The sequence below is a fragment of the Habropoda laboriosa genome, unplaced genomic scaffold (genome assembly GCF_001263275.1).
Source record: "Habropoda laboriosa isolate 0110345459 unplaced genomic scaffold, ASM126327v1 scaffold578, whole genome shotgun sequence".
Taxonomy (NCBI): domain Eukaryota; kingdom Metazoa; phylum Arthropoda; class Insecta; order Hymenoptera; family Apidae; genus Habropoda; species Habropoda laboriosa.
Genome location: NW_017100941.1, coordinates 1,799,423 through 1,813,814, shown reverse-complemented (window position 1 = coordinate 1,813,814; position 14,392 = coordinate 1,799,423). Strand labels below are relative to the sequence as shown.

The 14,392-nt window shown below is 33.7% G+C and overlaps 2 protein-coding genes across 2 annotated transcripts in view; both read right to left on the bottom strand.

The window, feature by feature from the left end:
* Positions 1-2,596, bottom strand: part of LOC108577580 — a 6,227-nt gene extending 3,631 nt beyond the window's left edge. Inside the window, exon 1 of the mRNA XM_017940763.1 lies at positions 2,455-2,596. The gene's annotated coding sequence lies outside the window, so the exon portion shown is untranslated. The remainder of the gene's footprint in view (positions 1-2,454) is intronic.
* A 9,268-nt stretch (positions 2,597-11,864) lies between these two features.
* LOC108577566 lies at positions 11,865-13,247 on the bottom strand. The gene is made up of 3 exons (XM_017940747.1): positions 13,113-13,247; positions 12,253-12,409; positions 11,865-12,061 (listed from the first exon to the last, which is right to left on the bottom strand). Exons 1-3 carry the CDS (start codon positions 13,245-13,247, stop codon positions 11,865-11,867), a joined length of 489 nt encoding a protein of 162 aa, XP_017796236.1.
* Between the last annotated feature and the right edge of the window lie 1,145 nt (positions 13,248-14,392).

Sequence of the window (14,392 nt, the reverse complement as noted above, 5' to 3'; positions counted from 1 at the left end):
GATATGTAAATAATAACAAATAATTAAATTAAAATATTAAAACAATTTATTAAAAATGAGGCTTAGATCTTGTCAGTTCCTCAGACAATACTGTGTTCAGATTTAAAACACTCGAATGTGCAAGGACATTTCAATATTTAGTTAAATTAATTACGAATTCAGTAGAAATACATAAGAAGAAACTTGGAAAATTCTATTGCGAAATTATGGAGAAGAGTGTCAGTATGTCATTGGGTAGAATAGAATCCTATCTCTTTGTCTCGGTCTTGTTTCTTCCCTAAAACTTGGACCTTTCTATCGAGCCCCTAATTACCGAAGTTTGGCCTTCCATTATTTCCGTTGAAACTGGAATAATGTATGGCAAAAGTTGGGATGCCTGTGGCAAAAATAGTTAGCTGTTAACTAAGAGACAATTGTAGGGAGTCTTCATGAGTACAGTATTGTTCGTCGTTCCATTTTCTCTCTCTTATGCCTCTCGCGTCCTTCTACAAATCCTTTCTCTAGTATTTAATATTACCTAATTTCCATTTTGCTGGAATTGAAATTATTCCACGATAAATTTGAAGATTTCGTCAATTTCAACGTACCATTTATAAACTTCTGTTTTTTTTTTTCGTTTCCTTATTTGAATAAAATTGAAGGTGGTAGAAAAGTCGTAAACGAAATATCATGGAGCGGTGCGAGTTCAATCCCCGAAATTGCATCGCAACGAGATCAGCATATTGTAATTGTCTCATGAATAAATATAAGCTTGTTTTCGTATAAGCAGGATAGCAAAGTGTACGCTGTTAAATTTTTCCTTCTCAACTTGAAACTGGTTCGACCCTTCCTCGGTCCGTTTAAACGTGATTTAAAGTTGCCATCGAAAGCTAGCGTTGATACCTTGCATAAATAAACAATTTCTCGAAAAGTATTCCGTAAGATTGTGCTGCCTTAGCAAGTAGCCTAAGGTGATCTAATAAAACTTTATTGGATTACTATATCTCGATCGTTTTTCCTTATGGAAATTTTTGTAATCTTCGCGACAGAATGGGATTGAACAAGTATTGATAATTAATTTATATATATTGAAAGTGACATATAACTTTTCTTGACTTGAAGATTTTTATTTTACAAAGTTTTTATATTGAAACATAATTTTATTATCCTAACTAATTTCTTTTTTTACTTTGATATTTTGCAGTCGCAGGCACTTTCAGACACCATAAACTATAACACCTGTGCAAATGCATCCTTCAATTTTCTCTCTAAGTTTCAAATTTTGCTTTCTGCAACAGTCTTCCTTCAGCAATGAATTTTACTAAAAATTTCGTTACCCGAGTCGCTAACACGATTCGAACAATTCACAGATCCGTCTCAGACGTTCCCAAACCACGCTCTCATATCGGAATAAATGTTGAAGATTAAACGTTGGCGACGTCGAATTCAATCACGGAGGATAATGCAAGTTTAAGTAGTTTCCAACGTCAGATGTCAGGTTGACGAGCGAAGTTAAATAAATCGATATGAAAACGTAATCAGCGATCGGGAAGAAAGGAAGGTGTAACAAAGGGAAGTGATTATCCATGAAGGACAGGTCTGTTGTACGCACAATGGTGTTTCCTATGCTTATCAGAATTATGTTTCTCGAGTACATTAGCTTTCGTCGATCACGTGTTTATTCTGACTTTGATTCTTTCGTTGAACCAAGACGAATTTACCATATTTTATTTCGATCCACGTTTTCCTAAACAATTCTACCAATTCAGATTTTTATGTACCAAAAATTCTCAGGCTCTGTGTTTAACAAATTGATCGTAATGGAATGGAAAACAGTAAAGAGAAAAGTGTGAAATCTTCTTAAGTTTGCAATCTTGCCGAGTGACGCCAAATTTCCAAAATGTTTCAAATTGAACAAATAAATTTTAATTCAAAATTTTAAAAAAAGGAACTTACAGAAATGTTTGAAGAAATAGCAAAAATATTGGAATTATATGAATTGAACTATTTTTTTTAATTTTAAGAAATTTAGACATTTGGTGTCACTTATCTTTGTATCAGGATTAGGTACCTTTTTTCTGTCTTCCATTCCGTCGATAAATTATTAAGCTCAGAATCCAGGAATTTTTCTCACGCATTCTGTCATAATATTAAGATAATCACCTTTCAATTTTTCTAACGATATTTCGCCAATTTTCCGACAAAATTCTACCAAAATAAACAATTCACCATAAAATGTGAGGTATATTGGAAAGAAATTGGAAACAGCGCAAATAACGGTTATCGCGGGCCGCAACTTCGAATGCCCGTTATCACGAACACAATTTCACAGTTAATCGATCATTCTTCACCGACTGTTTTTCATTTTCACTCCTTCTCCCCGGCGCCCGATACAAAAGTTGGACGTGCTTTATGAAGTTGACCGAAACTAAATTACTTGGACGCGTGGAGTTTCCATCGCGCGAGAGAACTCACCCTGATAGATCAGTTTTCCGCCGATCAACCGAACGAGTTTACCGAATCACGCGATTCGACGCTGAGTTGCCACCAGATAATTCCACCTTTCCAACAGGCTTTTCCTGTCCCCGCGGAATTTTCTCTGTCGTGGCGTACGAAACGATCGTCACCAACTGTTCGCCGGAGAGTTTCTCTCCTATGCATCGTCGTGGATCACGTCGATAGGGCTTCTTTAGTTGTTAAGCTCGTTACAAGACTCTCGGCTAACGTCAAGGGTTCTCCGGAACTCGCGCGTATTACGTATGAAAAGCTCCAGTGAATTTCTTTTATCCGGGAACATTTTCTGAATAATGTTCGTTAAGGAACGAGTACTCTGCGATGAAATGGACTGTTGTTGAAAATATTTGGCGTAGGTTAGTAAGGGACGATTCTTGTTTAAGGGTGTATGCCACCCTGAGGTGTCTAAAAAGGGTGACATTTAGGAATTTTTTTCCTAGGTAATTGCTAAGTGAAAAGTTTCAATTTTTTGGAGGATATAAATGTAACTTTCAGGATTTTAGAGGCGTTGTCTTTATCTCCAGGTGTAGCATTAAATAAGTAATTGAAAAGCTGTTTAAAAATTGCTTTGCATGCTTTATAAGTTGCTTAATAAGTTTAGTACACATCAACAAAAAAATCGTGAATATTGCCAAAAGTTTCAGCGTGATTACAAGAATACCTTGTTAAATATAGCACAGAAATGTGAAATGGAACTTGTTGGTTACGGTTTTGAAGTCGTACTTAAATAATAAGGAACTTAAATTCTACCATCAATAATTTATCTACCATCAATAATATATTACGGTAAATTTTTCTTATAAAACAATATCAAATTTTGGCATAATTTATTTCTTGAATAACTTATAATTGAAATAATGATTCTGCAATATTTTGACGATGATCGTAGAAATTTTCCTCAAACGAAAAGAAAAATGGTTTAATTTAAGAATAGAAGTTGTATATTTTCTCAAGAAGAGACTCGATTAATAAGTTCATTAAAGTAAATGAAAACTATAAAGTATATAATAAAATTAAATTCAGAAAATATGGAATTCAATTTTCCCGAAAATGAAGCGTTTCAATTGCAATGTAATATAACAAATTTCCGTAGGTAACATCGCCTCTAAAGAACAGATTCTGTAATCGGTGTAATTAAGCAAAGTAGGTCAGTAATTTTTCTTAATTTCCGTACCCTGTGATAAATTACATTCGTGGCCGTTTACAATGACACCATACTTTGTTCTATTCATCGTACAGTGACGCTCAATTTAGTACGCGATGATCGATACGTGTTTTCAAATACCACCACGTTATTTTCCATTTAGGCAGACTGTATCAGTGGAATCAAGAATCGCTTCATCAATCACGTCCTTTATAAAATTCTCTTTCTATAAGGGAGCGTGAAAAAATGTGACACGAAATTCTATTACCTGACATTTCTCTGTAATACTACTTACATACCGTTGTAATCTTTATTCGAGCTTCGTGCTATTGATAATTGCTTTTCGAAATGATTAAATATGCACTTGGAGTTAACGAGCCATTTCATTCTATGGGATTTTTATTTTTATTCTCAAATTTAGAATATTAACATTTGTGGAAATTTTAAAATCGAAGAATACCTATGCAAAATTTGGTCCAGATCGTTCAAATGATTTAAGAGTTAATGGAGAATATTGCAATATTTTATTTTAAACAAGGTGTTCTATAAATGATAGTAAAACCGTAAAAGGGACGATTCTGCATGCAAAAATAGGCCAAAAATATGGAATAAAATAAAATTCAAATTAAATTTAATTCTCCGGAAAATTAAGTCTTTTGTGAAAAAATTTTATTCTGTATTTTTTATTTATTTTTGCATATGGAATCATCTCCATCACGATTGAGTTCCACTAATTACGGAAATTTATCGTCGTTTGTGAATATTGCAGTATGACGTTTAAAGTGCATATGCATCCTTTTGAGGATAGCATTCGCGACCGTAGTGTACGTAGTACTTCGATATTCAATAACGATCCGTTAATCTGCGTAACTATGTCGAACCATTAGAAGAAGCCAGACGCGGGAACCGTTTTTGTATTCGACTACGTTCATCGGCACGAACATTACTGGTGAGAAATATAGGAAAAGTTTTATGGAGTGCACATAATGTATACGTACGTAAAAAATATACAAAAATATGCAGTACTTTAGAGCAGAAAGTTTCGTAGTCTAGTTGCTTAGAATTTTATACATATATTATTTCTCGCTTTATGTAAACAAGAAAAAAACATTCTGTTTAACACTCAGAATGTTTCTAATTTCATACTAGATTGCATTTTTAGTATTATTAAATATTCTTGGATACCAGTAATTTCAGCATTATCTTAATATTTATTGTTAGTATTTTTACATAACATGTGATAATATTTTCTAAACGGTAGATTTATTTGAATAATTTTCTAACAATTTATTTAATCCTAGAATAGTTAAATGATACAGTGCCCCAAGGGATTCCTTCTTAAGTTTCTTCATATACTGTATTTTTCTTTTCATATTCTCACTTCAGAAATATCATTAAATGTGTATTAATTTATTTTGAATTTAAGGTAAACAATTTCTACAGTTTCTACGCTAATGAAGTTAATAAAAGAGATACAAATATTATTTTTACTGCTTGGGATACATTTCATAAAAGATTGACGTTAGTATTCTAGGATTAATAAAAACACACTCTATTTATTTACACAAAAGAGCAGAGAAGTTAATAAAAAAGGTACAAATATTATTTTTACTATATAGAGTACGTGTTAACATTAATATCGTAAAAAATTAATATTAGTATACTAAACGTACAAGCTGTTTGTTTACACAAAAAGGGACAGAAAACACAGTGCTACGATGGCTAACAGTAAAATATAAAAAAGCACGGACTAATGGTATCGATATTAGAATAGATGTATTTAATGTAACGTAATTGTCCGGCAAGAAAAAGAGAGAACCTGAACGAGCAGTCTCCATTAAGCTACCTCAGGGAGTTGCTCCTTTCTTGGTGCAGAAATTGAATTCTAATATAGTTACCTTGGTCGTCGTTTCAACGATGATGCCGGAGAACTTAGAATGCATTTCCACTGGTTCTTACCGAACTTTTTTATATTTCCTACAATTCTCGTTTTTCTTTTGCTAGAATTACATTCGTGTCTACATTGCAGTACTCGAGCTCCGTTGTTTAACGAACCGTTGCTGCTTGCCACGTACTATACTGATCTCATTCTCAATTGTTTGCCTGAAGTTTGTGCTTAAAAAATCATTTTCTAGCAAAAATACTCCATTAAAAAGTTATATATTATTTATGCTTGCAAGTGAATATATTATTACTGCACACACCTGTGGAAACTTAAAAAAAAAAGTGAAAAGATAAACTCAGTAAATTGTGATTGAAATAAAAAATTTCTTTTTATTACATAAAATCCATGTTTACAGTATAAATATTTTACAGTGATATCTGTAAGGTGTTAATTTAGTAAATAATTATGCACAATGCATAGCGAGTAATAAATTGGAAAAAGAAGTGGTCTCAGTCGATTAATTAACTTTGTGCAAAATTTAAATACACATATATCGTAAACAACGGAATAAGCAGGAAATAAACAAATTTGTGCACTCTAGATCAGAATTTGTTTCTCCAGTATGCGATGCTGATAAGTGTTACATCGTTTCCATGTATCCCTCGAGTATCCGCTGCCATATGTTTCCAACGGGGAGGAAAATTCTCGGTCAACCGATGAAAAGCTCTCTTTGCGGTCAAAGAATACAGTTTATTGGTCGTTCTGTTGAGAAATTTCCAGGTTACTCGTAACTAATGTACTTCGTACGAACGGTCAAGAGTTTCTTTGGAGCTCTTGCACCGCGCCGTATATCCCTTCGTTCTATTTATCTTGTATCGAGCAAGGATCACGGAACTAGGAGCGTTTCGTGAAGTAACGAGAAATGATTGCATGACGCCCATTGACAATACCGTGTAACGTGGCGATAGAAATGGTGAAAAATAGTCTCGACGTAGCGGTTTGTGTTTAATGGTAGAGTGGAAAGGTTTCGATGATTTGTAGCGCGATATGTATTATGCGGAATGATTGATATTCGTTGTTTTCTGTTTTCAAGTACTCTGAATTATATCTGAATAAATTTTATTTATAAATTCTGTGTGCACGAAAATACCGTTGCCTGAAATGTAAAGTGTTGGTAATTAATAAGCAAGATTGGTAGATAATTTTCATTTTAATAAGTAGCAAGGTAATTTTGCAAAGTGCCTGAAGAATTTGAAGCTTCGCTGAAAATAAAGAAGGAGAATATTTTTTAATGTTTATTTAGTATGATTTTTTAAATTTTCTTCTGATATTTGCAAAATATATCGGTACTCTTGCAAACAATTGTACGAGAAACGTAACCAAATAATAACAGACAAACAACCAGATAAAAAATTCTGCCAATCTATCTATTCATCGTTCCATCAATAATCCAGTTTTTTAGTCTATTTTCGTCACGTTTTCACCTGGAGAATGGCTGTCGGAGTAAAGATTTCCAGGACATTTACATCCTTCACTTTCAAGTGTCGACGTTACAGGGCCCTTCTCCTCGGCGATACGCCATTACGGCGCTCAGTTGGCCATCATAGTCGCGTAAACATCGCTAACCGTGATTACCGCGCGAGCACAGATGGAACAGGGGGATTCCGAAAAGTACAATACATCCGTGGCGCAACTATCAACTCCGTGGAAACGTGGAAAAGAGAGCAGGATCTCTATTTAGGTTGCTGGTGCGCCGACGCGCCTCTCCGAATAATTGCTCTTTCAGAAGTGACTTGGAGCGAACGAACGTACAATTTTACGCGGTGAGAATTAAAGGTCGAGTGGAAACGAACGGGCAAATCTGTGCAAAGTTTACGGTGTTTGTTACGAGCTCGAACTTCGCGTGCCTCGCTGTGCCACCCTCCATGTTTGCGAAATTATCGCCTCGTTGAGGATTTTCGCGGGCCGCTTCGAACCCTTGCCGTTGAGTTTTATTCCTTTGGCTAGGAGAACGCTGATTTTTATCAGTCCGACGAAAAGCGTTGAGATTTTCACGTTGTCGTTGAGAGATACGAAGATAGATTTTTTTAAAGATGAAATATAGGTGTAAATATAAATTTTGAATTCTGTAAGTCCAAGGGAAGAGATACGAAGATAGATTTTTTTAAAGATAAAGTGTACTGTAAATGTAAATTTTGTAAATTTAAGGGAGGAGGATTTCTAAGGTTCTAAAATATAACTGTTTATTGACACTTTTTCACAAACTTCAATGATTGTTTACAAAAATTCAAACACATTATTTTGGTTGACACTTTTTTTATGTAGTAGGCAACAGACGAATTCCGAAAAATTATGGCGTTTTGAGTCGGTAAATTTTTCTTCACAAAGTGCAAAAGGGCACTAAATTAATTTGTGCATTTAATATGTATTACGGTGACTGTGATTATTATAATTATAAAATACACAATAAAAAAGTGTTAAAACAGTATTTATTTCAGTGCAGAAAAATCGTACGAATTTTTCTTCTCTGTGACCTGTAGACATGTATAATATATGTGTTAAATGCAACTAACGTTTCAGTCTTCATAACGACAAAACTAGATTATGAAAAATCTGTTTTACTCGCAAGTAAAGCTTCGGTAGTACTGTAGAAGACTTTCAGTTCTAACAGTTGCTAAACCAATTTTCAAGTTTAAAACTATTAAGGTACTAGAAGTTGCTAAGCTATTATATACTAAAGCATAATTACCAAAAGTAAATTTACATTCAACTCAATTTATCACTAGAGTGTACGCTTCGAAAATGACAGTTTCTAATTGCATAACGTAGAACTGAATCATCAGAAATTAGTGCAAACTTCTTGAATTAAACTTTAAATTAATTTCTTTGCCAATTATAGCGGGATACCTGGTATTTACCCTTCTATTCAATTCGTATTTACCACTGCTTTTAAGTAGTTCCATAAATTCGACAGAATATCACTGTTACTTGAGAATTATCCAAAAAATATTAAATATAGAAATTTGCGTATTTATGGAAATATGAATTTCTAGATATTTTTAATCCTTTGGCTCGGCAGATTTTGGTACCTAACGCTCTTGCCAAACTATAGACATTCAATCGCGTCCGAAAAATCTTTCATTTTGGCGTTTCAAAATTAAAAATTCTTTCGTTAAATTAATGTGATTAAAAACGCACAAGGTCCAAAAATGAAGGATTAAATAAAGGTGAAACTGTGCCAGAAAGCGCCAAGGGCGCAGTGAAACCAAATCTTGAATACACTCGTAGAAAAGGGTTAAACTCTGTTAATCGCGAGAGAAAGGGTTAAGCTTCTGCTCACATTTACAAACCATAACTCGGAAACAAAAATCGACATTAATAACAGCTGTAAATAGGTTCACAGTTTCAAAATTATAATTCAAACTTGGATTTAAAATCGCGATTTCGAAATGGCGAAAATTTAAATTCGCAACTTTCTCCATCGTCGATCCTAAAAGAGCCTTGAAAAAAGGTATTAAGATATTTTCCACGGACGAGACTCGTTAGGTGGTAAACACGTGGTTTATCTTCATCGTGAAATTCAATTAGCCGTCGGTTTGTTAAAGACGGTTGTTGGAAAATTGCCGCGAATATTGGAAGTTGAACTCGTAGGCAAAGCAGGGTGGAGGCTGAGATATCGTCAGCAAAGGCGGGTAATTTACCCGGGGAGTTTATTCCCGTAATAAGACTCGACGGAATTCTCTGTTAAACTCCGGCTATGCCACTTAAGGATTCTCGTTGCTGTTCTGCGCGTGCTCGTTCTTTTTCACTTGGCGGAAGTTCCATGTACGCGTTGCTATTATTACGCCTCTGTGTATTTGTCCGCCATGATTGGAGATATAGAGAGAGAAAGAGAGAGGGGGGGAAAAATTGTTTGCGGCAATTTTCTTCGATCTTCAGACGTCTGTCGTGTCAGAGGGAAGATATCGACGTAATTTTCCCCCCGAGTTTGTTTATACTTGCTCAGTTTCTGGGAAATTTGCTGGCTCGGTGAAATTATATCGCAATAATTATCGCGTTGATGAAATTAATAAATTAACGAATTTCATTAATACTTGAATTATAATTGAAATTTATTAACGAAGATATGCTACGTTACTTTCGTCTCTCTTTCGTTATTAATTTATTTGTATATTTATTGCGTACTGCATAGTATGTTGTTAGTGAAGAATTGATTACAATATTTTCAGAGGCTTATTTTGATGTAGAATTAGGGAAGAGAATGAAAATTGTAGTAATTTGTAGATATTGTGCAAATTTAAAGGCAATTCAGACTTTGAATCTTTTTGCGACCATGATAATACTTACTTCTTCTGGTAATGTCACTTTATTCGTTAAATTCTTGTAAATATTCTTTTATGAAATAAGGGCAGTTCGTTTTCAATACCTCCTTCAAGACACTTTTCTCAACATGAATCAGCAAAATGATCGAAAGTGTTATAAAAAATTAAAAGTCGCACTTATCTGATCGTCACAACATCGCACAGTGGTGACTTGCCATTATTTATAGGTCAGCCAACATTAAAGGAAACAGGAACCTTCGTCATAAAAGAGAAAGTGGTTTATTACTTATGCTTGTTGTATGACAATAACACAGCCAATTTGTAAAACAAATTAGCGATAGTTGTTAATTACGTTACTGATTAATCACTCCTATTACAATTCGCCAATCGATAAGCTTTGTATCGTTCAACAAAATAATTACTCGTCCTAGAACAAAATTCTATTAATACAGTAAAATATGTTTAATAACACATCTTCAAAAATTAAACATACCTTTGTAAGAAATACTAAATGTTCCAAATTTCCAATTATTTTCGTTTCTCCTCTTAATTATGTGATCTACCGCGAAATTTCCTCTAACTTCTCTTTTTCACAACGATCGTCGCGATTTTACCTGTAAATAATCAAAGACATAAACTTCCTTCTCCGAGTATCTCCATAATTCTCCCATTTCTCGAAATTCTTCCTCTTCGTCCTGCGTGGTCCTCCAATTTGTTATTCATGGAATGTACTTGATATACGGGTATTGTATTCATGAATCAGCATTGTCTAAGGGGGCATAAAAATCTGCGCTGACGTTACGCTGTGAAAATAGTATTCGCGAAATTTACATTTGTCAGGTGGCTCACCTGTTACGCATACAATCGTGCTGTGTGTGAGTGCGCGAAACGTGATTTGTTTGTGGGATTGTTCGGCCGGTCGTTGCGCAACCCTAATTGCACACTGTGTATGGCCAGTTAATTGCAACAATAGTGCAAGTGCTGAAAAATTGATGTTGATTGGTCGGGATTATTTAGAACGCGAGAGTCGAGGAGGAACAATGCACTGTTAACAATTGTTTATCGAAGAGTTGGGTCAATATCGAACCATGAATCTGACGTTTTAATTTCATAATTGTGAGGTGAAACGCGTGATAAATAATTATATTTGTATTTATCGAGTGAGAGGTTTTTGCTTGGAAATATTTATCCATTTTATTTTTGTAAAAATGTGTCGAAAGATGTATCGTAGTTTTTGAAATCAATAGTGGAGGTTAATTTACCAATGCACGGTGTAGATATTTGTTTATAATTAGACGAATTTGTTACTCATATGAATTCACAGAATAATTTGAAGATAAATGTTCAAGTAAATATAAAATATAGATATATTCCATGAAATATAAATAATGAAATTTGTCGAATGCCTCAGGAAACAATAATAATTTATTGCATTTGAATTATTTGTGAACATTTTAATAAACAAGCGTAGATACTATGTAACTTTCTTTTTATTTTAATATTTTTTTATTTAATTTTGAAAGATGTGCAAAAATTATTCAACAAATACGTGAAACGTTAACTTTTTATTGAAAGCATGCTATTAAATTTTGCATGATTTTTCGAACATTTTTTAAACAGAATACTCTTTAAAGCGTAACCTGTATTAAATTGTTTTTCAATACGGTTAAATTACAACCATTTATAGAACGTAAAATAGAAGATTACAGAAGATTCTATATTTTAATCCAACGAATATCAATACGAATGAAATCAAACAATTAATTACGTTACTAATTAAAATAATTAAGTGCGTACAGGATAGTAATTAACGAGAAATGAAACAATACTCAACATATAGAATAGTGCTGTGGTTTATTCACTTTCTTACTTAAACAATTTACAATATCGCGTAATTTAAATTAAATTCAGCTACAAATTTTCCAGTAATTATTAACATTACCGTGTAATATAACGAGGTACTGCTTAAATTGTAAACTTATTTCTCGATGAAATAACGTTGGTAGATGTTTAATTATCTTTAATCTTGGACCATGTATGACTTCGATTTACGCTGCACTTGGCTATGCGCCGCAATGATCAGACTTAACATGGCTGTCGAATTCGGAGGTACTCGAAGGTTAATGCTGCTCTTGGATGCTCCTAAGACGTTTGGATTGTCACAGATAACCCCGTAACTGCCTTGCGCGTTCCTTGCGCTGATATAGTGGATAACTCCTGCGTAATAATATTTATGTAAAATTATCTTTCTACTCTAAAATGTTGTTTCATAAATTACACACGAAATGTCACCATTTTTTTTTTTTGTTTCCTAGATTTTTTGTAACAACGAATTTTGGTTTTACCAAGAATTTTATTTGTTGTGATAAGGTAGATTTGCGACTTAGGTAAATAAATAGAAATCTTACCGTTGGAGATACTTAAACTCAGAGTTGTTCCTTGAACAGTGCTGGTTGGATTCTCGAATTCGATCACTCGACGGAAAATTGTTTCATCTGAGTAACGTTGACCGACGACCAAGTCTCCGATGAATCCGGGTCCGCGTTCTTCAGGATTCAAACCCAACTGTTTCGAAAAAAAGATATGAAAATTTCTGTCGAGAAATTGTTTCTTGAGTCAATGTAGATATTCAGCTTTTTCCAAGGTACTATGCGTGATTTTATATTTTTTCTCAAGATTCTATTACATAGTTCACCTTAAAAAATACTAAAGAAGAGATATGAAAATTTCTGTGCAGAAATTTTCTCGAGTTTTTGCAAAAATTCAGATTTTTCTAAAATTTTAGTGTTACACGTGATTTTCTATTTTTCTCAAAATTCTGTTACACAGTTCACCTTAAAAAAATACTAAAGAAGAGATATGAAAATTTCTGTGCAGAAATTTTCTCGAGTTTTTGCAAAAATTCAGATTTTTCTAAAATTTTAGTGTTACACGTGATTTTCTATTTTTCTCAAAATTCTGTTATCCGATCCATAGCGTTCATTTTACAAAATTGAATAAATCTAACTTTCATGTGATTTTATATTTTTTCCAAAATTATATTACGTAGTTTACTTTAAAAAATGCAAACTAAAAACAGTTGCCTTCAATAACATTCGAATAAATCTAACAATTTCCACACCTCCCAAGTCAATCGTTCATTTCATTCGCAACAACAACTTCGTCATATCCTATAATCACAATTATCCTAGTAAAAGCGTGCATCGTATTTTCACTTGAAGCTCAAGGTACTCGACAGTGTCAAGAAAGATGCGTTAGGATCACTCACCAACTTTGTCCGTGGCACACCATCGTTGTCGTTGAATTCCAACTGAACGTTCTTATACTGGGAAATATCAATAGCACAAGCAGCCTGAAGCAGTGGCAGGGCCGTGAAGAGGACAACAGCAATCGAACGAAACATTTTGTACGGTTTCACTGTTACTGTGACTGTGCCATCAAGAAGGTGTACGTCTCTTTTATAGACCGTTCCGAAACTCCGTCAAGGTGAACGTGACTTATCTGAACGGTTCTTTTGTGATTTCTCCATTGGCTCCTATCATGTTCCTCCTCGTGGAATACAAATAAGGGAAATGCTGCCGGGTACAATGGCACGTATGTTATTCCTCTCACGATGAAACTGACCCTGAACGATCAATTTTCTTGTTTTTTTTTTCTCTTTTTTTTTCTGTTGTCGATCCTAGAAAATTCTAATATCCCTTCAGTCATATTCTTCTATTCATTGCCAATTTTATTATTTTTTCTTCTCATTTTTATACATAGAGGTGTGTGTGAATGAAAATAGGGTTCATGGGGTTATTTGTGAAATATTTTTTGAGGAGTATTTACTCGCGAGTATTAATTGCTCGCAATTTTATTGTTTTTTGATTTTGGCACATAGAGGTACATGGACACAAGGTTCGTGGATTCATTTGTGAAATATTCGTTGGGAATTATTTACCTGCGGGTGTTAATTGCTCGAAGACTGTGACAGAAATAGGTACCCTTTTTCCTTGACTAAAAAATATTGATTCAATCATTAAATTAACACTATTTACACGCTGAATAAACATGCATATCGATTTTACTAACATGCAATCTACTTTTTCAAAAATTTCCTGTTTTCCCCGTTTGTACAAAATAAACAAGATATTAACCCTCTGTAATCCGAGTTCTCTTCATTCGTGAGAAGAAAAATTAGGATTAATTATAATTTGACATTTTCTCTGGAGAAGCAAGCATTAATAATTATTATTTAAAAAATTTGCTGGTAATAATGCAATAGTATAGCAATAAACAAATAAAATGAGACGTATACAATGTAAATTAATTAAGTAGATATGTAACTTTCAAGTCACATGGTGTTATAAAGGGTTAAAAATTGTCCAAAATAATCATACTTCTCCCCTACAGTCACAGAAAACTTCCAAAATTTCAGTGTCGTTTTTAAATCATAAATAATTGACATTCCTCGCGATTCGTTTCAATCTGTTACATTTTTTTCATCGTTGAGCTTCGTGTAACAGTCATTCTTCATCAACATCTCCTAAACGGATTTCCCAAATTCTG

Excerpts from the sequence above, each read along its gene's own strand:
- LOC108577566 (XM_017940747.1), bottom strand. The coding sequence starts at position 13,247 with ATGTTTCGTTCGATTGCTGTTGTCCTCTTCACGGCCCTGCCACTGCTT. Across the intron at positions 12,410-13,112 it reads GTGTGCCACGGACAAAGTTG|TTGGGTTTGAATCCTGAAGA; the intron begins GTGAGTGATCCT and ends TTTTCGAAACAG. Across the intron at positions 12,062-12,252 it reads GAGTTTAAGTATCTCCAACG|GAGTTATCCACTATATCAGC; the intron begins GTAAGATTTCTA and ends ATTATTACGCAG.